At 39.0% G+C, this 25937-nt stretch overlaps 1 protein-coding gene across 1 annotated transcript in view; it reads right to left on the bottom strand.

The window, feature by feature from the left end:
- Nucleotides 1-570: 570 nt before the first annotated feature.
- The window catches only part of LOC137278845 (cubilin-like), a 50430-nt gene continuing 25063 nt past the window's right edge, over nt 571-25937 (bottom strand). The window contains exons 23-32 of the mRNA XM_067811352.1: nt 18893-19042; nt 15868-16029; nt 13991-14140; nt 12720-12804; nt 11849-11973; nt 11287-11439; nt 8388-8466; nt 7887-8011; nt 6909-7058; nt 571-629 (exon numbers count right to left, since the gene is read on the bottom strand). Coding sequence (XP_067667453.1) covers nt 571-629; nt 6909-7058; nt 7887-8011; nt 8388-8466; nt 11287-11439; nt 11849-11973; nt 12720-12804; nt 13991-14140; nt 15868-16029; nt 18893-19042 — 1238 coding nt within the window. The remainder of the gene's footprint in view (nt 630-6908; nt 7059-7886; nt 8012-8387; nt 8467-11286; nt 11440-11848; nt 11974-12719; nt 12805-13990; nt 14141-15867; nt 16030-18892; nt 19043-25937) is intronic.

Raw genomic sequence — 25937 nt, 5'->3', positions numbered from 1 at the left:
TAAGTGAAATCTTGTGTAAGAACGCTATAAATCCCCTTTCATTGTCGTTGCTAATGATGTCGATGGGAAATCAGTACCACATCACTTACCCGTTAAAGTGTCGTCCTTCGACTCACCTTGAATGATAAAGGTTTTCATGGTTTAAATCATTCATATACGAATTCCTGATTTTGTATGATTTTATTTCTATAAACGTGTGACTACAAACGTCTTATCAACTAGGCCATCATTTGTCCTCAAAATTATACGAATTAGGACTTATCTTGGTAGTTGCTTAATTAACATGTGCTACTTATGCATCCACACAACAATGTTAATCACTATATCTATTCGCCCAGTTCCTAATTGTTCTGTAGGTTATATCACCAGAAGTACTATTGTAATAGACACTGGTATGCCACCCAAAGGCGTGTCATTTCATAATCCTGCACCATGTACATTGAATAAGAGGATTACTACATCGTTATGTTGTGAGTTCCAATAACAAACATGTGCGCTCTTCCACTCTCAAGCCTGTGGAGATAAATGTACATTTCAAAACATAATATTGGCGTTTTCAAACAATGCACGTCAAATATCAATAACAACCAGGGACTTGATGATAAGGAGTGTGGTGCAAATGATGCTGTCTGAAAAGGGAACAGAAAAATACAGGTAACAAAAATGATTATATGTTAGAAATCAACCAATAACAACAACAACAACAACAACAACATGGTTTCTCTAAAAATGATGATTTGTCATTGCCAGATTTAAGCATAACCATTGTCGATCATGGACATAATTATAATTGTAATTTCAATTATCATTCTTTAATGACGTTTAAAAAATTCATAAATGTGTTTTCTCTTGAAACAGTGCTTTTTTATAAGGCACAATACTGTATAGAAAGGAAGCGTAGTAGGACCATGGTGAAAATTTTGTTTAGCCTCATTAACTTCATATCTCCTATGTAGGAGATTCTCCTAATTTCTGCAATGTAGGACTTATTACATAGTATCTCCACCGCAGGACTTAGTATCTCCTACGTTGCACTTAGTACTTAATATATATCTCCTACGTAGGAGTTAATGGATTTAATATAGCCCTTTTAAGGTCCGGATTATGAAGTATGATTATTAAGCAGAGGAATGTTTGGTTATGCAAGACGTCAGATATCCGAAATCTAAGTCAGTGAATATTCATGACTTTAACGAAGTGTTACTATACGGTGTTATTGTGTGTGTTATTGTTAGGGTAAGGTGGATCTTGATTTAAATGCATTTATGGAGTCTTGGGTATTCACACACACACAATCACTCACTCAAGCACTCACTCTCTCTCTCACACACACACAGAGGGGGCTGGGGTTGGGGTTGGGTAAGGTACTGATATAAAATACTGGTTATAACACGTCCTCCGTAGATTGCCCTCGATAGTCTGTGCACGCTGATTATGCCTCATGTGCAACGACCTCCGAAATATTTTGACAACGCATAACAGTACAGTGCAACGAAGTGCAACATATAACAATGAACTAAATGCAACGCGTAACAGCAGAACAAACTGAAAGCATATCAGTAAAGTTCAACAGTAGACCCAACACATGACAGTACTGTGCAACAATTAATGAACACATGAGTCTAGACTCTTACAGTGAATGAACCAGGTGTTAGTAGACTCTAATGGTAAATGTAACACATAAATGCAGGTTCTAAAAGTGAATGAAACACTACGACTGTAGACTCTAACAGTGACTGAAACAGTGAAACGGGAGATTGTTCGCGTGTCTGGTGATGTACGTCGACCATTTCAGATCAGTGCATGTTAACATATAGTATTCCCAGAAATTATTGAGAATCATGTTGCGTCATGTAACTCATTACGGTTATTAAATTCTGGCGTTTTACTTACATAAACATGTTAAAACATCATCCTTTTACAGTCTCAGTCTTGTTTTAGTACTTTGTTAGACCTCCTCGCTCAGCAATGCATGCCTGAATACGCCTAGGCACACTACCCATCAAAGTTTGTAGGTAGTCGTGTGACAGGGTATCCCAATATTGGACCACCTCGGCCTTCATATCTTCAATATTTCTCAGTCCCTTTTGGTTTATTCTGTCCTTCATGACTCCCCACACATTCTCAATTGGGTTTAGGTCTGGGCTGTAACTGGGCCAGTCTAAAACTTGAAGATTTTCGCCCAACAACCACTGTTTTGTGTAGCGCGCAGTGTGTTTTGGGTCATTATCATGCTGGAAAATCCAGTCATCTTCATACAATGTTTGTGCTGTCGGAAGAAGGTGACCATTTAGAATGTCAACGTATCTTTCTTTTGTCAAGTTTCCCGTGAAAACACACAATGGCGTCACTCCGCGAGCTGATATGCCACCCCACATGTGAAACTTCGGACTATGTTTTGGTCGCTGGTAGATAGGTTTGACAGTATCTTTGGTCCAAATTTTCACACAATTAGGGAAAAGCCAAACAGAACTTTCATCCGAAAAGAAAACATTATCCCAATCTTGATTTTCATGAGCCCAACACCAGTTTAAACGTTTTTCCTTTTGTGCATCTTTCATCAACGGCGAGGGAATTCCACGTTTTTTCACCCAATTAAGTCTCTGTAATTCCTGCCTAACTATTTCATTGCATACCTGAGGACTTCCTCTGCTAATCATTTCATTTCTGATGTTCTCAACACTTTTCAATTTGCCCCTACTCACAATCTGCCCAAGTCTTCGGCGATCCCCAACACTGAATTTCCTAGGCCGACCTGCCCCTGCTTTGTGCTCTATCCCGGTTCCTGTTTGAATATTTTTCAAAGTTCTGTATACTGTAGACAGAGGAATACCATGTCTACAAGCTAACACTTTAGCATCAGCCTGACCCCTTTCAAAATCATCTAGAATGAGCTTTCTTTTCTCTCTTGCTGTAAATTCTGCCATGTCAACACAGGAAGCCGTCTGCTCAGACAAGGGAGATAACTCTTGATGTAATGAGCTGCCTTCTAAGCCTTCAAGAGTTGTCTCCCTTATTTAGTATGCTTAGTGCATAGTGAAAGCCCTTTTTCCAATCTTAGCATCATTATAAAAAAAACCAAAGATTTTCTCAATAATTTCTGGGAACACTGTATATCGATCATCTCCCACTGGAAATACTAAGTCCTTCTTAGGAGATATTAAGTACTGCGGAGGTGTTAGTAAGTCCTCCGTAGGAAATACTAAGTCCTATGTAGCAGATAGTAAGTCCTACGTTGGAGATAATGAGACTACACAAATTCTTACCTTCTCCCTACTACGCTTCCGTACATAAACAACAGTATACAACAACTGTACAGTTTAGTTCGATTCTCACGGATGTGGAAAGGGTTTTGTCGTTTCTGTTTAAAATGTGTAAATGTTTAGTTTGTAACATGTATGATTACTTACCTGTAAGACGAGGTTTGGCAGTGTAAGTAAAGTTGAAACCGTGATCATCCACGAACGAATCAGTGTGGTATTTCAGGAACATGTAACTCCCAGTGCTACGTGCAGTCAGTTGAGACACCGAACACCATCTGCCCAGCGACCTAAAGCTGGAGTTGTAGCCTTGAAACATTAATCGTACTAATGGTAAGTACAAGAATAATGAACATCATCACCATAATCCACGTAGTAATGAGAACAAAGAACTACTGCTGCTACAAATATAAAGTTTAACTTAATTGTTATCTCATAAGATACACGTGCTTGTGAATATTGCTCAAACTTTAAGGAAACTTGGAGTCATCCCTCTTGTTACACTGTTTTGTGAAGTTTCTTTGTGACATTTTTCAAATCATACACGCATCTGAATATTATCTTGGACCTGGGACACTTCCCACACTTCTGGTCCACTGGCATAGTAGCTCCTATGCATAAGATAGTCACATTGGCATAATAGCTCCTATGAACGGTGGCCTATGTAATCCTGAAAATTATAAGGGCATAACATTACTAGCATATTTAGCAAAATATTTACATCTACCATACACAAGAGATTAGTAAAATGAGCAGATACCTTAGACAAGATAACAGAATCACATGCTTTAGAAATGGATACACTACTATTGATATCGTATTTGTTTTACATTCTATTATTCAGGAATATTTTAATCAAAAGGGGACAAAACGTCTATGGCTTATTTATATATTTTTCCAAGGCATTCGATTCAGAAAACAATAATAATCTATGGACTGTCGTGGAAAAGCACCGTGCCAGTTATTAAATGGGAAACTTACTGAGTAGTATGTATGCAAATGCGAAAATTTGTGTAAGCAGTAATACTGAATCATCGGATGCAATTTTGAGCCAATTCGGAGTCAGACAAGACTGTGCATTAAGTCCTTTTTTATTTACATTTTCCATATTTGCATTAGTAACTCAAATCCAAGAAAACCAGGGGTATCCACTTACATCCAGATATAATACAAATATTCCTGTTACTGTTATCATATTGTTTTCAAGCACAATGAAAGGCTGCAAGGAGTAATTACTGAATTAGAGGATTATTGTGCCAAATGGAAACTAACTGTAAACCAAGGCTAAAATAAAGATGGCTGTTTTCTTTTAAACTAGTCAATAATGAAAAATGGTTCTTCAAGGGAAACAACCACTACGTATGTATGTATGTATGTATGTATGTATGTATGTATGTATGTATGTATGTATGGATGGATGGATGGATGGGTGGATGTATGTATGTATGGATGTATGTATGTATGTATGTATGGATGGATGGATGGATGCATGCATGCATGCATGGATGGATGGATGCATGCATGTATATGAATCATGACTGACGAGATTCCGCTGCTCTGTGGATGTTTTATACGGTGAAAGATAAAAGAAAAGTGAAAGAAAGAAAATAAGAAATAAAGAAATATTATTACATATATCTTGAACCTCGTTACGTTTACACAATTGATGAATATATCCAGTAAAACATTTAGAAAGAATGTCTGTATATATTCATAAAGATTTTATTCTCAGAAAGAATATTCCACTACCCACATATGATTAATCAATGTGCTACAGGCCTGTCACTTTTCAGAATGAAAAAAAGATTGGCTTGATTTATTTTTCATAGCATGGACGTTCCAAAATATGAAACATACGAGGCGGCCTTACTTGTCATTTCTAGTTCAGAGGAGTGAATCAGTGGAAAGGAATTAGCTATCATTTTGTGCGCTATCAACACATTTACATACTAATAGCTTATTAAAAACTGTAAATGACTGAGGGAATGCATGGTGGTGTTTTTTTTTTTAATAGAGTGAGTTATTAATTGCACGAACAAGTGAATTGGACTGATTTGCACGAACATTGCTTGAGTGAGTGAGTGATTGTTTGAGTTAGTGAGTGAGGATATGTGGAGTCTAAGCTTACCATCATATGCCTCAATGTAGTCAGTTTTACATCCAATGGAGTCAGCTAAATGTATTGTAAAATCCACGACTACCAGAAAGTTGGCATCTATACTGTCTATTCTCCAGGAGCATTCCGTGTCGCTATAATCAGAACCACTACATTACAACAAATCAATATAGAAACCCACAGTACACATCATGCTTGAATTGCTTCTGATCGTGTGATCCAGTCTGCAGTTAGATAACCTTCATTCCAGGAAAATGATGCACCAACAAATATGTATTCAGTTCAGGTGCAATATCCTCATATTCTCGAATTTCTCAGTTACAGTAATTGTTCAAATACTTTTCATTGTCAAAAACAACTTCGGTTTTTTTACAAAAATGCCTCTCTCACCCAAACCCTCACATATATTAGAAGTCAGATATATTTGTTTCAGTATGTTTGCGACAGGTTTTTTTACGACCATTCTCCGAAACTTCATGCAAGCAGAGTCTATACGCATGTTCCGTGACAACACACGCTCTCGTTCAGCTTCTACTCACTTGGATGTATGTGGATAATGAGAAGATACGAAGAAGCTTGGTGTTGTTTTAGCCAGAAGGTCCACTTCGTGACAGCCTTAAAAAGTAGATTCAAAAGTAAAACGATCTTATGCTTATAAATACTTAAAATGTATACAAATCAGCACGCAAATTAAGAATTCCATTAAGAATGCAACACTATTTCTAAATTTTATTGGGTTTATTGTCTGGCTTACAAGGATTATTCAGTGATGCATACGTGAGCATTACGCGTGGCTTGTCATTCATTTGACCATCCATCGACATATTGAAAACGCTGATCAATAGTCAAACGTTCGATGTAGCAGTAAAATATGTCCCGATGTTTGCACACCAGTTTATGCGTGGCTTCATCTGAACACCAGACTTTCCAGGACAATTGTCAAATCTATTACTTTGTATATTTATTTCATATTACAACATTCACTCATATGAGATGCCAGATTCAATATTAAGAGCATTTTGTCAAAGTGCCATATTTACATGTACACACAATAAGAGTAGTAGTGGTAATATTAGTAGTGGCAGTAGTAGTAGTAGTAGTAGTAGTAGTAGTAGTAGTAGTAGTAGTAGTAGCGTAAAGTAGTAGTAGATTAAAGTGTCACACGCACACGTACAGTTTACATACATTATACAACAGTGTCTTATGAGACACTAAGAACACTAAGACACTAAGATATCAATATCACATTTACATAAATCAGATTGTGAATACACCAAAGGCTTACTTCGCTGTAATTGACAATAGCTAGAAATATACAATTAGAAATGCTAACTATATGATATCACCTATATTGGGACGCTTGATAATTTGATAAATAATACCGAAAGGCCTTCCAGAACGGCCATATATAAAACTGTATACATCCGTATTGTTTAATGGTAAACATAATGTGTCAGCTAATTTATCTTTGAGAGATTTTCAGGCAAACTTTGTCATTGTTTACAAAACGAAAACATTTAGCCTACACCTACTTGGCATCTCAAATACCACCAGTCGGAAACCAGTACCATTCCAACCCTGTAATGTCTGGAATGTGGCATACATGACGTCACCAGAACTTGATACTGCACCCTTGGTGTCCCCGCAAAACTTCTTGATGAGTTTATTATGGTTGCTTATACCTGTAATAGATATAATGTCTTTGATGCCTTGTATTGTGTGAGTATAGTTTTATGCCGCTTTTATCATGGGGAACACCATAAATGGGCTTCATCCATTGTACTTATGAGGGGAAACGAACCCGGGTAACCGTTAGGTTACCGAACCTCCCCACGATGTCTCGTATGCCATATTATAAGTTCTCACATCGTGTCGAGGGAAATACGGGGTTTTATCAGTCCCTCGTAATGTTGTATTCCCCTCCGGCTCGGTTGTATTCCCCTCCGGCTCGGGGAATACAACCTTACTCGGGACTGATAACACCCCGTATTTCCCTCGACACGATGTTTCCCTCGACACGATGTGATAACGCATTTATCTAGCTGAATGTTTTCACTAAATCAAAACAAAACAACACGCATCGAATCGACTTGCTGCCATGTTGACACCAGTTGATCGTTTGACCTCAATGCACCGCACGTTACTAAAGACTTGTCGCTTTTCTCACTTCGCGTCGTCACCGAGGCGTAGCGGGGTGATATGATTTTCGCAGCGGGAGTATAAGAGTATAAAAGTCTTATACTCCCGCTGGCGGATCGTGATGGATGTACATGGTATTTTATCGGAGTCACGTGGACCAATCAAAACTCCACATTCTTACGTGAGGCTAGATAAGTACCAATATGTCATTTAGGTTTGTTACATAAAGCCACAACATAATTTCTATGCAGATATAAAATCTTTACCACTATATAGATAACATAATTTTATTTTATAATGATAGTTAAATTATGAAAACGCTTTACACTGATAAGCAAGGTGCAGTTTACTTCCCCTTGTAATCCCCTTACCATTGTAGAAGGACAGAAATGCCCTGGCGCAGTTTGGTGATTTCTTTATTGACATATCGGTTACCTCCACGACCACAACATTCTTAGGGTCCCGAGCGCGGAATATCCACCAACAGTATGTGTTTCTATTGGAATATAAAACAGTACGTGAACAATATTTCCACCTGATCTTCGTATCTTGAACACCAGTAAGTTAATTTCGCAAAAGATGCAGGTTCCCAGCATCCTGTTTGCCACAAGAGATGAAACGAATCAGGTGCACATGATCAGCCTCGATGACTATAGGTCAATTACTGCATTAGCTGGTCCAGATCTAATTCAGATCTACGTTTTAACAGCTTAATGCAATGTTCAGATCGACATACTGAATGTTAACTGAAGATGACATATACTTAAGTTTCCTTTTGCCCTTGGAGGGGATGTTGTCACTTACACTTGGTACTCATTAAAATACATGAGAGAGGTCACATTCGCTGAGGTAGAAGTAGCTAGGTCACTTACTCGGGGTACTCGTTAGGGTAGTTAAGAGAGGTCACATTGGATAAGTCTGGAGTAGCAAGGACCAGCCTGTTGCACGCACCTGAAGAAAGGTATTCTGTGTCACTGAAATAATTCGTGCTGCAGCCTGGGTCTTGTTTTGTTCTCTCAAACCATTCGTAATCAGTCAAATCCTTGGATTCGAACCCAAAACAATGTTCCTTACTTACCAAATGCACAAATCAAAACACCGAATCAGTGACATAATATTGTTCTTATTGTTTTTCCAACGGAGCTGTTTAATACTGACCTCTTTCATAGATTTACGAAGTGGAACAGTTCTCGATAATTTTGATAGTACAAAAAATGTGCCCAGCGCAAAATTTGTGACTTATTAAGAAAGATGAGGGTAAAATTGGCAACACTCACTTGCATTTGGATGCGAGGCCTGGTACGTGATTTTGAAACCACGCTGTGTTTTAGCGTAGGAGTTTGTGGTGAACTTGATGAGCATGTATCGCCCGGAGCTGTACGCAGTGTGTATGCCGCCACACCATCGTCCGATCAGCGAGGAGTTGCTGCTACTGAAACCTATAGAGCGTACCCGATACATGCACTGATTATTGAAATATCCCATCTGTCAAAAAGGGTTGGTAGGGTAACCTGGTGGTTAAAACGTTCGGTCGTCAATCCGATATCCCGGGTTCGACTCCCCACATGGGAAGATCATGTGAAGGTCATTTCTGGTATATCTGATATTCCTGGAATATTACTAAAAGTGGCGTAAAACTTACTCACTCACGTACACACTCACTCACGCACGCACGAACGAACGATCACTCACTCGTGCACGCACGCACGCACGCACGATCGCACTCACTCACTCGGCCGAATATCAAGACATATTCTGCCAGCAATGATACGTACTTCAAGTGCCTTGTGGTATTAAGGTATCATAGAAGGACAGTCTTTTTTGTAACGGAAACACATTACATGTGCAATATGTAACACACACCATCATATACATCTATTTTATCGATACCACAGCCGTAAGTGAATGGTATGTGAGCGTCCAGGTAGATATACACTATGAGCTGAGGGTCCCCGCTGTCGATTCTCCAGGAACAGTCAGCATTGCTGTAGAAACAAAGCCAAATGTCACCGATTTTAACCATGGCTGTCTTTTACAGATGTGTAGACGTGTCACTTTTCAGATAAATTCAGCTAACCATTTACACAAAAAGAGAATACATATATTTCTGCATACTTTGATGAATGTTCTGAAGAAGGTAGTCCCGTTTTGATTCGGATCCAGTCATGAGAACAGTTTCTTCTATATTTATTTGGTGTGTAATTTGAACCTCTTTAATATTTTTCAAAGACGAATATGTATGTTACAGATATGCATTTTTAAAACACTTATTGTTTCAGATTAGAAATCGTGTATATCATCACACGTAGTAATGTTTTTGTGGTTGTATTTATTAGATATATGAACCTTACCTCGGATAAGTTACTGGATAAAAAGGTGATGTGAAAGAGTTTGGCGTCTTCTTTGCAAATAATTCAATACCACTACATTCTGAAAGAAAATCCAAAGAAAGAGCCTTAAATTATTTCCTTGGATGTACACTGTCGACCTTGTATAACAACGGTAGGCGGTGTATGATGTATTTATAGTCCATACAAGAGTTATAACGGTTATAACGAACCCAGAGAGGCCACTATTTTGAGGTCGTTAAAACTATAGTACGTTATACGTATTGGGGCTATACTATGCAGCATGTGGCTGGGAAATAATAGTGCTATCCGTCAGTTCGTGATAAGCAAGTTCGTTAAAAACCTTGTATGTATGCTTTGTGCATACTTTGACGAATCGCATTAAATGGTATAACAATGAATAAGGATGAAAAAGCGTAATTTTCAAAATCACAATTTCATAGTTAACTATTAAATGCTCTAATCTGGTCAGAACGAGCATACATGAATATGGTATTTTAGTCAGGACGTCACAGGTCAGAAAGGTCGATCCATGGAGGGTGTTTTAATGTAGTCATGCAATCTTATAGAAAACCCTTCGTAAGACGTGAAAAAACAAGAGGAAAGTGTAATGATAGTGCTAGGTATAGCGTGCTGTCCTGAATAGTAAGACAGTACTTGTCAGCCCAGTTTGAATTGAGCGCGAGGGAGTTATTTCAGAGAGGTCATGGGTATTCCTCTCATTAAACCTTTGTTTTGTTGTTGATGGTGTTTCTGTTGTTGTTGTTGTTGTTGTTGTGTGCAGTTTGAATGAATCAGGTAATGTAGGAATGTATTTACTTGTAGATTTAAAAGATCAATCAAACAGTTTCATGTACTGGTTCTAACCGGTTCATGAAACATTACAATCGGTTCAATACAAAGCTGTGATATACAAATGGACAATAGGATTCACTTTGGAACAGTAAAGTAAACAGTTCGGCCACTTTATACACATTCTCCTGCTTCAGCACGCGATTGTTTAAACAGCAAGTCTATGCTTTGAAACACATTTCGTACTGTTGAATGTTCACTCCATCTTTCCTATGGTGTTGTGAGGTTAGATGGTTAGACGTACATTTTTCAGACAATTCCTGGCGTATATAATGTTGATACAGCCCGTCTCTGCTGTGATGTGATGTACTTTCAACAGACACACACATCCTGCATTCATCTGCATTCAGCATTATAGTCAAAGCAGGGTGACATGACTGGCGCTCACTTTTCTGAGCTAGACTGGCCTTCTATTCACTACACTTTCCTTTCGTTTTCTCTTCTCATGAAGGATATTCTGCACGGTTGAAACTCGAGTTCGATTCCCCATATGGCCCTTTCCTGGTGTCTGTTGCCGTGATATTGCTAGAATGTCCTTATAAAACTAAGCTCACTGGTAATATTAACTCACTAAACGATATTGGTGTGTATTTGATTTTGAATCCCCTGGTGATGTTCTCGCTGCCAATGGAGTAACCAAGGGTGATGGCTGGGCCGCTGCTGAGGTAGGTCGGTTTCATGTTCCCACAGAATTCACCAAGCAAGCTGGAATTACTGCTGATACCTGTAGAGCAAAGAATTATTTGTACCTCAGTAGATATTTCAACGTAGATGTAATCTGAATATATAAATACGTATTCCGCACTGTAAGGTAAATCTTTTAAAGCGTGTTTGATTTAAATGGATTTATTGCGGCTATTACACTTCATGATAGTCTTATAATTTCACCAAGATATGTCTGTAACCCTGCTGAAATAACATAAAATAACCTTTAATGCTGTAATTTTACGTAGTATTCAAGGATCACAAGAATTTCAAGCTAATGAAGTTTCACTCATAATTCACTCACTCATGAATCGTCGTGCACGTCACACACCTCATGCAATGTTCATACTCTTACTCTTTGCAAGAGGAGAGTTAACATTGAAATTGCAACTGAAGAGATGCTTTCATCTCCCTTTTTTGCAACTTACCATCAGTCACTTTCACGCCATCGTGGTTACAAGAGACTGAATCGTCCATTCTGGAGTCCACCACTGTGATGTTCAGGATGGTATCGTTCTTGGACGTCTGGATAGTCCACTCGCAGTATCTGTTCCTGTTAGTTTAAGAAATGTTTCATCCTTCATTGCCTTTGTGGATAATTGTATTGCACCTTACGTATTTCAAACCAATTTAACAATTTGGAATGTCTTAGAATTGGTCTTCAGTAACCCATGCTTGCCGTACGTTGAGACAAACGGGATCCGATGATCAGGTTCTGATACATGTCATCGCATCCCAGTTGCGTAGATCGATGCTCATGATGCTGATCACGGGATTGTGTGGTCCAAATTTATAGACCTCTGCTATATAGCTGCAATATTTGCTGAGTGCGGCGTTAAACAACAAACCAAATCAAACTACTTTGATTGTCAGTTCGATTCCTTGTTCGCTCAGATAATGTTTCTACATTTGCCAGTACCATAAGACTGGTCTAGGGTTACCCCAAAGTGGTGACGGCATGGAAACCAAACCTCCCTTACTCACACATTAAGAAGACACTCTTTGATTCAACTGAACTAGTGTTTAATGTGACTTTACACCCCAACTGATCTCAAAATTGAATCCTAATAGAATTGGACCAAACCATAAAACGATCAAAGAACGAAATGCATACATGGTGAAATTATTAATCTTACTATTCCAACTGTAATACAATTGCGATGCCTAGCTATATTGTACTTTGGCACACAAATTCGTGTCAGATGATACAGAGGACACCAGGATCCTTCCCACTCCTTCAAATGTTCTACATCCACCAATGGATATAATTATGTTGTAGACAGTTACAGAAAGTTTCACCTGTCATGGCTGTCAGGGTACCCGGGGGATGTAAGATACCCCTCACCATCTGAAGCGTTCACATGTCCCCCACAGGTGTATTGCTCTGAAACATGGAATGAACCCTTGATGATATTCCGCAAACGTTGTGGTATTGAAAAGTACGATCACCTCGAGCATGGTACCGTATCTCAATATTGATAAATGTATTAGCAGGTGTTCTTGAAGGTCATTTTGGATGAAGTTACCAGCACTTTGGGAGAAACGTGCTTGATGAAGAATGTTCGGTAAGAATGTTCGCCGTAAAAGTACCAGCAACTACTGTAAAGAAACTTTCTGCATGATGCCGTCGCCTGCACACCTGAAATCCCTTTACTCGTCTGCAATTCAGATGCCATATTGAATACACATACACGTCCCCCTTCTAGTCTGCGCCTGACGTGTCATATTGAAAATACACACAAGTTCCCTTCACTACTCTGCATCTGAGATATCCCATTGAAAACACGTACAAGTTTCCTTTACTAGTCTGCAACTGAGATATCCTATTGAAAACACGTACAAGTTTCCTTTACTAGTCTGCAACTGAGATATCCTATTGAAAACACGTACAAGTTCCCTTCACTACTCTGCATCTGAGATATCCCATTGAAAACACGTACAAGTTTCCTTTACTAGTCTGCAACTGAGATATCCTATTGAAAACACGTACAAGTTTCCTTTACTAGTCTGCAACTGAGATATCCTATTGAAAACACGTACAAGTTTCCTTTACTAGTCTGCAACTGAGATATCCTATTGAAAACACGTACGAGTTACCTTTACTAGTCTGCAACTGAGATATCCTATTGAAAACACATACAAGTTTCCTTTACTAGTCTGCAACTGAGATATCCTATTGAAAACACATACAAGTTTCCTTTACTAGTCTGCACCTGAGATATCATATTGAAAACACGTACAATTTCACTTTACTAGTTTGCATATCGTATGAATAATGCCGTTTTGTCTTTCGCTAGAAAGTATACACTTTACTTGATAATTTGTTCCAACAAATGAAATATAAAAATTATTGAACACAATACCAGGCTGTTAACTCTCCTGGTAAAACTGTACACACAAGGTCCCATGCGCAACTATGATATGATGATGAAACATTGAAACGAATAAATATTTCTTGTTTGTTATTATATTTAACTAACAGATGTGTATAGTTTCATGTTTTCACTAGTGGTGCTTCAAGTGTAAGGTGTCCGGTCTGGATAAACCGTTCACCCCCATGGAGAACTTACCATTTGTTTGGAAGTACTCAAGCTGGAAGCCAGATGACGTTATTGAGCGGTCAGTCTGGAATACTATCGTCATAGACTGTCCGGTACTCTGCACCGTTGGTGCCATATCAGCACACCAGACGCTTAGCTCCGAGGCCTCTGTGCTGTTACCTGAAGCCAGTATACAATATTCCACAAAAGTAAACAACGGCCTCCAAATTAAATGAACGTAAAATCTCATTAAACTGAATTTGGCTGGATCTAGCTGTGGGAGGCTTACTCACCGTCGAAGGCTTTAACAAAGTCGTTAACACATCCTGTGGAACTTTCCATGTTAGAATCCAAGACCACTACCCGAACCTGTTTAGATGAGGATGTCGAATTCAGCGTCCAGACACAGTGCTCATTACTGAAGTAGAAACACTGACTGGTGAAAAAAATGATCGACATCAAACAAGGGGAGTACTATACACCTGGAACTTAATTAAGCACCCCCTGATATATTTCATGATAGTAGAGCCACTGTTAACCATCGTTAAACATGAATGGAACGTTCTTGGACGCCGTGTGAGATTGAAAGAACCCCCTCTCCAGAATCTTGCACAGCTGGAAGCTACTTTGCATGAAGAATGGTGGCAATTGCCACTTGATCATATCAGGAGGTTTAATAGTAGCCTGTGGAGGAAATATTAATATAACATCCAATATATGAGTTTACTTCTTGTAGCCATTAGGATATCCGGGCGACTGTAGATACTGCACGGAATCAAAAGCAGACAACTCGGTTTGGCCACAAGAAATGGCCGGTGCCAACGTGGTCACTGTAAAGAAAAAAGAGGATGGATTGGTTGGTTGCTTTGGGGTTTAACGCTGCACTATTTCAGCGACATGGCGACAGTCTTTGCATAACTGAGTCTGGACCAGAACATCCAGGGATCATCAGAATGACCATATACGCATTCGATGCCATACGATGACATGTGTCAAACAAATCAGTGAGTCTGAGCCAACCATCCCTTTAGTTGACTCCTCCGACAACCACTGGTTGTTGAAGACAATTCTAACTCGGATGTTCTCGAGCAGTAGTGATAGGAAGCGTCACGCAAAAGATTTGGTAGTAACAGAACTGACAGCAGTAACGCTTGGTAGTCTTAGAGTAAGGAGGAGTTATGAAAGTCGAAATGAATGTCTTTTTTCCTTATCACACACACTCAGCGACCTATTCATGTATTGTGAGCCGCTATACACATACATCTCGCCTGTTGCTGGTAATCTGCACGTTTAGTTGCATGTTCTTGACGGTGTTCTACTGCAAGGTTGCACTGTAAGAACAATGTTGCGTTGGAGATTCACGTTTCCCGGCGAGTTTACATAGTTTACATAGTTGAACGTATACGTAATATACATTCGTTAGTGTGGCAACCTTTCAGGCATTCAAAACGCCAACACTTAAGAATCTTTAGACTCGATTTTCTGCAGAAACAAGTTTTAATAGAGTGAAAGGAAATTTAACATAATGATGAAAAACAATGCCCACGAACCAGCAGTCGGCAGGCATGTCATGCTCTAACTGTTACTTGCCAACTAGCATAATTGTTTCAAGAACATCTTTGATTTCTTGTTTTGCCTGATGCTGCACCCAGCAATCGTGCCATGCGCCAGCGGTCTTTATATAGTCGAGGCAATCCAGTGATTAGGACGATGACCAATGAACCATGTTCATCTGACTGCCTCGTAACATTGTAGATGCAAACACAATTTATCAAAACAGAATAGGCTTGCAAGTACAAAACCACTTTGATTGATTGCTGAGCAGAATAACTACGGGACTCGAAGCTCAGAGGTGCATTTGTGTCAGCTTTGTAGCTTCTAATTTAGGTTGATGAAACCACACTTACACTGTCTATAGGGACCACTGCTCTGATATTGGATTCGGAATCCCTTGCCCGCAATATTCCCATTTGTTCTGAATTCAACGACCATACCCCAGTTGTTGGAGGTGTAAGCTGGAGTGGCATTGCCACAAAAGGTTCCCAGCTCATCAACCACTGTAATTCTGTCTGTAAAGTAAAGGGTAATCACTTTTGAAATACACACCAAAGGAAAGAGTTAGCTGAGATTCTGTGATGTCACAGTTTGTGGTATCGTGTTGTTACTTTTGTCAATACTATGCATGTACACGTACAGAAAACTTATTGTTGTATATATTTAGAAAAGGCAACATACTGTTTGTGACGTTCAGATTCAGGCTGACTTAACGAATACACTGTAAGTCATGTATTAGCCGACTCGACTGAAACATTTAAATGGTTGTGCAAGCATGCTAAACGCTGAAAAATTGTTCAAGAAAGTCATGTGTATTCATACACATACCCGAGAAGACCCTAACTGCATCGTTACCACATTGTGGAGACTTCCCCTCAACGTTGGATGTCATCACCCTAAGGTTGATATACTGATAACGCGAAATGATTCGCCACACGCAAACCAAGTTGCTGAAATAGTAAACCACCAGGAACAGAACAAGAGTCATCCAATCATTTGGCCAGCGGGTAATACTGCACATTTTATTTACTGAAGTATTTTGTCATATTAATGTATATAGTTTAGTGAAAGCAATCACGTAATACCCAGACACATTATGTCACATGTACAATGGAAATCTCTGTAGGCACACAAAGCAAATGTTATCATTAGCAGTGAGGATTTGATTGTGGAAAGAACGTTGTGAGATTAAACTTCTTAGAACTTGACAAATACAGTAATAAGAATTCTTGGATAAACATTAAAATGAATGCGGCTATTGGATATTGATGGAACCTACTTGGCATATGAGTCTGGATATCCGGGTGAAACAAAATACAGCGGGTATGCGTCAGCCTGCAACGTCACCTTACAATCTGGAAAGGATCATATGCTACTCATCAAAAGTTTACACTCATTGGGGTTAATGTTGCCAATCACTTCAGTCACCTGTGCTGACTTAGGTTTTGGAAAATAAAATATGTCATACTGTTTAAAGTTACCGTTAGTACAGGAACTGATGTTTTGTAAAACAAATTCCTGATGTTGAAAAGATTATTGTGATGAGTGATGATGAAAACTGGCAAATCCTTAACGGATATTACACCAAAACGTGCATGATGTGTGAGAGGGCTTTTCGGCAATTTTAGGAATGATACTCGTGCAGTTCATCTGCATGAAGTTTGCAGTTGGTTCTCCGAAGTTAGTGGGGAGAAATGTATATACATGTTCATTCATATTATAATATCATAGTGACAGCTTCAGGTGAGTATTGTGATGATCAGTATTATGAAAATGAGGAACACGCGAATATTCTACAAAATGAAAACTTGCATGGATACTACGATATCTGAGGTTGCATTTCCTTTCCAGTGAGGTTGTATAGAGCTAGCAACACTTCAAGTTAATGGTTCATTTAATTTTATTTCAACTGTAGCCCCATGGTTCATTACAACATCTGTAGTGCTTTGAGGCAAATTGGGACTTCTTTAGAACTTGAGACTCTGTTCAGCCTCTGTGTATGTAAAGTGAAAAAAATTTGATTTAAAAAACACCAACATTCAGGCGGTGTATGTTTACGACTGCAAAAAGCGACTAACCTTTGACACCTTTATACCGCATGGTGAATCCTTGACGAGCATTAAGCCCACTTGTTTTAAAATCAATACGCATAATGTTCTTGGAGCTCAGAAATACAGGTGTCGGTGATTGATTACAGAGTACGCCAAGGACCGCCTTTGCTGCAATAAACACACGATAAATCATAGCCCTGTATTACACGTATGCTTACTTTTCTGTTTTATGTGAAACGTTTGTTCAATTTCGGAATGTTTTCCATAAAATGTGCGGGAATGAAATAAGTGAAATAATCTTAGGGAGTGAGTGAGTTTAATTTTAGGCCGCTGTCAGCAATATTCCAGCAACGTCACGGCGGGGGACATCATAAATAGGTTTCACACCTTGTCCATGACTGGGGAATCAAACCCGGACTTTAGGTGTGATGGGCGAATACGTTGACCACTATGTTACCCCAGCGCACCAACTCTGAACGAACAGTCCTTTGACAAAACGTTCTGACAATATGAAACATGCGGGTTAGGGTCATTAGCTTGTGAAATGGTTCTGAGGAACCTGATGGGAGCTGGTGAAACAATGAACAAGTAATGCACTCACACTTTGTTGTGTTGTCGTTGTAGACTGTGATTGAACTGGCACAGTTTGAGATGTGAGATATATACAGTCTGACAAACTCCACTTGCACCATGTCTACGTCTGAACCAGTGGTGATTGTCCAGCTACAGTTCATATTCCTGTTGGATGTTGAGAACAAGTCAAAGTAAACACACGTCTGACAGTTGGTAAACTTTCTTATTTTCATGTAGAAGCTTGCATGATAAAGAAGTACACTTTCATGGACAGACAACGTCTTTAATGTTCTTGATGAGACTTTTCGGTGTAGACCTTCATCAATCAAAAGATGGTGATCTTCCTCTTCTTGACAACTAGTAACTAATTTTGTCAATGCATTATAAACTTTGGCAATGCATTCGTATTTGATCTGATCCAGTTTGAGAGTTTACTTCTATTTTTACCCTTACCTTGTAACTTTATAGGGATATCCTGGCGAAACTAAGTCCGTTAAGTTCGAAGTAGCTGTCAGCTTTCCTCCACATCCTGAAATATGCACCAGTGTTAATGCACGAGACACCCAACACATAAATCCTAATGAATGAACTAATGATATAAGTATTACATGATATACGGTTTCAGCATCAACACGCCAGTTATGTTTCCATATCTTTATGCCTGATAGAATATAGTTTTACGCCGCTTTAAGCATTGTTTGAGCGGGGTATATCTTTATGAGTTGCGCCAGTGGGAATGGTAGGGAGGACGCACCTGTTGACTCTGCAAGTTCCAGCTTAAATCCCCTGTGTTCATTTTGACCATCCGTCCTAAATTGGATAAAGACAGAGTTTCCCGAACTCAAATAAGTAATTTCATTGCTCCAGCAAAGTCTGCCGAGTAGAGGGGATGTGGAGGTTGATCCTGAAATAAAATGCACATAATCTAAGCAAAACATTTAAAAGAATGACCAAAGAGAGATTGGGGAGTTTGTTTGATGTATTTTGGTGTCTTAGCCATTTTAACGATATTCATTTTGAAATAGACCTGCACAATCTCTACCAATGTGACTTATCGAGTACTGTTTATGTAAATACTGAAATCGGGTGCTATCATGGCCAATTCTTCTAAACTGTTGTGGTTTGCTGTACCCATGCATGCCAGAAGTCTGTTATCGTTAGTCCGAATCCGAGTCATGTTGCTAGGCTTACTTGTTCTTTAACTGTGCTCGTGGTTCAAGAGAAAATATATCTACCACCTGCATTCGGACTTTGCCTAACTGCGTTAACAGCTATTAATACAGCGAAAGTTATTGTCAGTTTAAGAGAATGCCTCAGTCTGAGGGTCAGTCATTATGAAATGGTCGATGAACGTGATGACACTTCTTTAGGGACAACCATCGCAAGCATGTCCATCAATATCTTACCGTCATAAATGGAAAGACTGTCATGCGTGCAATTAACGGAATTCTCTATAAACTGGTATACGACCGCAACAACAACATTGCTGTCCTTGTGGCTTGCAACTACCCTCCACCAACAATCCACATTGCTGCAATGAAAGACATGCGAATATTTAAAAAACCCAAACTTTCATGTTTGTCTCTCGTGATGTGAATATTGTCTGCCTTTAAATTGCAATATTCTACAACGATGACCTGTACCCAGTCGAGTCTTGGTCAGGTAACTCTTTCACATGCTCTCATTTAAGTCGCCGAGACTGGCCATTCGTTAGATTGCCTTTCACAACAAGGCAGTCTATGGGAACAGGTCTGACAGACAAACGTTAGGGAGTATCAATTGCAAGTAATATAATATTGTCCCTCTAGAGTGTGATATTGCTGATGTTGAAACCAAGATGTTCTAAAACATCAGTGAGGAGACAGAGTTTGCAACACTTCAGTCATATGTTTTAATGTGGTTACTGTATTATTTTCTTTCAGATATAAGCAAGAAAGACTTAACCTATGAGAGATATGTACATGTAAATGTATGATGTATACACTCTGTCAGTGTTGTCGCTCTGAAGTATCTTATTGCTAATGTGGAAATCAAAACAACGTTCACGAACGGCACAGAAGAGACACTCTTTGCAACACTTCTGCCATTGGTTTTAGTGCGATTATTACCCGAATATTGTATTCTTCTTTCGTTGAGTTATGTAAAAAAACCAAACCTATGAAAGGTGTGTAGATGTAGATGTACAAAATCCTCACCTCGGGTAGTTATACGGGTAGTTTGGAGAAGTGAGTACAGAAGAGTTTCTGTGCGTCGTTATTGTCACATTGCACGCATCTGCAGAAGTCAAAGATGATGAATGTAAAAATTAACCCGCCAGTGAAATGAACATGAAATAACCATTTATTGCTTTGGCGACTTACCCATTCATTTCAACAAATTACTAATTCATATTCATCTATGAATTGATGGACTGTTTGAGTACAAGGTGAAAGTGAATTTGCGTTTCATCATATTGTAAACAATGGAAAGGTGTATAAATGATACTCAATACTTGGTATACCATACCAATTAAGTACAATGGAAGTTTATGTTTCTATAGATACGTTAAGAGAGTTTAGTTTTACGCCGCACTCCGCTTTATTCCAGCTATATGATCTGTAAATTATCAATACTGGGCCAGACAATCCAGTGACCAACAGTATGAGAATCGATAAACGCTAATGGGATACAATGGCATGTGTCCACCAAGTCCGCGAACCTGACCACCTGAGCTCGTTATTCCCCTCTTACGTGGGTTAATGAAGATCAGTTTGAACCCAGACCTTCACGGGTATGTTTATATGGAAGCAGTAATGTTTAAATAAGTGAAATTTATAACATGTCGATATCCTGCACACGTCCTTTTCGAATGATAGTGACATATCCACAGTCTGTATTCCATGTATTGAACCTAACTAATCAGAACTCCATCATCCGATGTCCGTCCCCATCCCAACAATTGTCCCTCTTTGGTTTAACAACGGCACCACTTCAGCCACAGTCTTCGAAAAATTAGTTATTCGAACAATTTTTCGAAGTAAAGCATTACTAACACGAAGAACCAGATGAAACCCCCTTTATGTGTGAGCAGCGTCTGAAATAAGCCCGGAGGCCCAGCGCCGGTTGTTATTACAACGGTCTGGCAGTTTCAAATAATTGTAGACGCTTGCAACCCCCAGCAAATTATATGTCCTTTTTTCAACTAGCTTCTTTCTACATAATTTCTTGCTATCTTAACGTTCTGGAATCATCCATGATCCTCCATGTTACGATAACTTATAGTTTCACTTCCTGGTATTTCACCACTTTGCTCATAGGAATGTCATCACCAGAGAGTAACAAATCAAATTTAGAAACGTCTCTCGGCGCCATAGGCTTCGATAATTGATTTCGTAGAAACAGACTATAACTGTGCATAGAGTGTAATCTGTTTTGTTTTTTTATTGGTTTGACAAATGGGTCTACAAATTTCATTCGGGGCCTATAGACCTTAAAGCCTGCAGGTCCTGATATTCAACTGACAAACTGAAGGATTGCAAACTCTGTATGTGAGGTATTACAATCATGGTGACTAACCTACCGGACAAAGGGCATCGTCGATGGCTGATTTGTGGCCAAAAATATAAAAGCAAGAAATACTTGTTCACTGATCAAGAGTTTCAAAGTTGTGTTTTGAAATTTAAGCAGTGTTTAAATAATGTAATGACTCTCAATTTTATATTGGCTTTCCAATATTGAAACGACCATGCTGTATCAACAGAGCATGAAAGTTTTTAATGTTTTAATCATACTATATAGTTCACCATTTCATCGACTGTGAAACATCCGCTATCAATCACTTAGATGAGGACAATAACCGCTCCTACCTGATACAGCGAGCGTCAACAGCCCCCAGCAGATACTGGAGACCACACATATGTTGAGGTTATCAACCTTCATCTTTCAGGGACAACTCATGCGACTGGCCTTTATTTGTATAAATACGGGATTTATGCTACCTTGCATTAAGCTGTAACCTAAAGGACATTGATCATGACACAGTACGACATCGTTTCCATGACTAAGCTACAAATGACATATAATGTCACAATCTACTTACCTTGCAATTCAATTGCGAAATACTTCACCGAGTTTCTGACCCTGCTTGATAAGCTCGTATCAAGTGGTCTCAGGATATAACTACAGATATGTGTCATGTGACGATAGTTATGTATGTATGTATGTATGTATGTATGTGTGTGTGTGTGTGCGCGTGCGTGCGTGCGTGCGTGCGTGCGTGCGTGCGTGCGTATGTATGTATGTATGTATGTATGTATGTATGTGCGAGTGTACACGTTCATGTATAATGTTGACAACATTTGGTTTCTAGGAACCTGTATTGTGTCTCTCACATCACAGCGCCCCAAGTGAAGACGTTGAGTACTGGAATCCTCCACTGTCTGTCTGTCTGTCTCTTGGTGTCTGTCTAAGTATGTGTGCCTGTTACTGTCTGTGCCTGTCATTGTCTGCGTCTGTGTGTATATGTGTGTATGTGTGTGTGTCTGTCTCTGTGTGTCTGTGTGTGTGTGTGTAAGTATGTGTGTGTGTGTCTGTAACAAGGGTTGTGCAAAGAGTGAAGATCATTTCTGTCATTGACGGATACATCAACCCCCTGAACCCACCACCTCCCTTTGAAAATTCCTGGATCCGCCTATGTTGATATTGGTGAAACTAAACTCACTAAGGTTCATCCAGTAATGACCAGTAGTCAACATAAGGCCTTCATTGGGTATAAAGGGTGAAAATGTTCTTGTCCCTTACACCTTCCCGAAAGTTCAATACTGGAAAGGTCTCTTTTCTTGTAGCTCAAAGGGCGCTTATGATGTCCTAAGCATCTAAATATGCCTTTAACATCATTGTCCTCTAGTAAATCTTAAGAGATAAAAAACAACGTTTTACAAAAAGGCCGGGCGGGACAACTTAGGAATGGCCAGCGAATCCTAACTTGACACACATGAGGGGAGCAAGCTACAAAGACATATTTTATATCTTTGGAAAGATCTCGAGAGATGAACACGAAACGTTCATGTGCAAGTGTGTTGATAAGCTCACAAATTGGCTCTAAACTGCATTTCTGCAGAAAGTTCTGGAAATTTTTTTCCTGCACATATTTCTGGCAGTTTTTTTTTTATTTCACTACCAGAATTATCTTAATTTAACAAAATTAGAGAGTATAAGTAATGATACTGCTGCGTGAGTGGTAGTTTCATGTTTAGTCCAAGTAATGAATACTGATCTGATATTTTTATTTCGCTGCCAGAATTATCTTAGTTGAAGAAGATTTCATTATTGCTTTTACAATTTAAAAGGCTTATGCGTTATTCCCATCCGTTTCATTATAACACAGTTGTAACTTCTTAGTGGATTCACGTCGTGCAAGATTAATTTAACAGTATTGGGGTGCATTTTCTAATCCCCAAAAGCCTACATAGTTTTTGTATGCGATATGGGTTGAAGGCGAATAGAGACACGAAACCGGACATATACTACATACATACAATAATAACAATGTAAGACACGTGAGCCATAATTTGAATTCATCAATATGACCGAAAAGACCAGCGTACCAAATGCATGAGTTTTCAAAGTGTCAATACCCGCGAAGATGTAATTGCCTCGTTGAAACAATGATTTATGCAAAAGTGGCCATCGAGTTTTCACACCTGTTAATCCCATTCAAGAATGACTAATCTGGTACAATATCCCGTTTATATTTGTTATTCCTACCTTTTCTTAACCAAGACCCTAGTGAGTGAATTATCGTCCCATCATGACAGAAGCTAGTGAGATAAGTTGATTGGCGTGTTTTCGTAACAAAGGCCAGTGGTTGAAATGTTAAATTGTATAAATGTGTCTGTGTTGATGACAGTTTATATCACTGTTCTAGTGTACCGTCGGCATATTATCAGTTACATGTTTTTCAAACAGGAATACAAAGAATTATGTTGGTCACACGTGGATTCGTACAAAATACAGCGTTAAACAGTTTTAAAATATTCCAATCATTATGATTCATCCAGCCTGTTGGTCAATGATTGAAGTTGAGTATTGCATATTGTCATTAGCAGACAAGCAGAGTGACAGGTGACAATAAACAGACATTGCGATTTGTCTGTGACATAGACTGCTTGTCACAATCAATATATTTTCTATGTTTCCATATACATGATTTAAAACATTTCAGTTTTCAGGTTGAACAATGAAATTAGCATTTCTAATACTACACATTTTGTTTATAACATGGGTTGCAAATATGCAGGTACTGTACCAGTGTATTGTTATTACTGCCGAACCAGGATGCTTGTAACCACAAGAAACATCTCTTGTTCTCCCATTTCGACCGGACCCGTGAAGGTCCCGGGGTAGAATAGGCCTTCAGCAACCCATGCTTGCCATAAAAGGTGACTAGGCTTGTCGTAAGAGGCGACTGACGGGATCGGGTGGTCAGACTAGCTGACTTGGTTGACAGATGTCATCGGTTTCCAGTTGGGCAGATCGATGCTCATGTTGTTGATCACTGGATTGTCTGGTCCAGACTCGATTATTTACAGACCGTCGCCATATAGCTGGAATATTGCAAAGTGCGACGTAAAACTAAACTCACTCACTCACTCACTCATTTCGACCGCAACGATAATCTTGCACTCATCATTTGTGTTTATACGAGTTGGCTTCCCGGTTCAAGCTAATCACTGCACGTGTGCTATGGGTGGTGAAACCACTTTTCCCCACAACCCCGGGGAAGCGTTTTTTTAATCGCGTTATTTTTCAACTTCATAACTTCAATTTGCATTTTTGATAATTTGTTACCGAACCGAATCAGAATCTGCAAAGAAGTTTTTTGTGTTGCATGTGACCTTGAACCGACAAGACGTACTGGATATACTCTATAAAACGTCTATTGTCCATGCAGCACCAACTGGCATTGTTTCGGTGTATTCCCCGAGTGGCCGATCTCTGGCTTGCGCAATTATTAACCGCGGTGTCCACTCAAGGAAAACCGAACCGAACCTGATAAACCACCAATTAACAGGCGTGAATACTCGGTGGCCACTTCGACATAAATCATTGTTTCAACGAGGCAGTTACATTTTCGCGGGTATTGTCACTTTGAACACTCATGCATTGTCGCATAGGTATTGTTTATCATCTAATCAGGTATGCTGGTCTTTTCGGGCATGTTGATGAATTCAAATTATGGCTCACGTGTCTTACATTGTCATTATTGTATGTATATAGTATATGTCCGGTTTCGTCTCTATTCGCCTTCAACCCATTTCGCATACAAAAAACAATGTAGGCTTATTAGGATTAGAAAATGCACCCCAATACTGTTAAATTAATCTTGCACGACGTGAATCCACTAAGAAGTTACAACTGTGTTATAATGAAAAGGATGGGAATAATGCATAAGCCTTTTCAAAGCTATAATGAAAAACGGTCAAATTCACACTGTAAAATACTCGGTTGTCTGGTACTAATAGGCTTTAAACAGGGGAAAACGACATCATTTAAAGAAAGTCTACATTAAATTATATAGCGATGGTGTTTAATCTTATTCAACAAAGATAATTCTGGCAGCGAAATTAAAATATCAGATCAGTTGATCACGCTAAGTGTTTATTACTTGGACTAAACATGAAACTACCACTCACGCAGCAGTATCATTACTTATACTCTCTAATTTTGTTAAATTAAGATAATTCTGGTAGTGAAATAAAAAAAAATCTGCCAGAAATTTCTGCAAAAAACATTTCTGCCAGAAGTTTCTGCAGGAAAAA

The sequence above is a fragment of the Haliotis asinina genome, chromosome 3, assembly GCF_037392515.1.
Source record: "Haliotis asinina isolate JCU_RB_2024 chromosome 3, JCU_Hal_asi_v2, whole genome shotgun sequence".
In the NCBI taxonomy this organism is placed as follows: domain Eukaryota; kingdom Metazoa; phylum Mollusca; class Gastropoda; order Lepetellida; family Haliotidae; genus Haliotis; species Haliotis asinina.
This window is presented reverse-complemented; position numbering and strand designations above follow the sequence as displayed.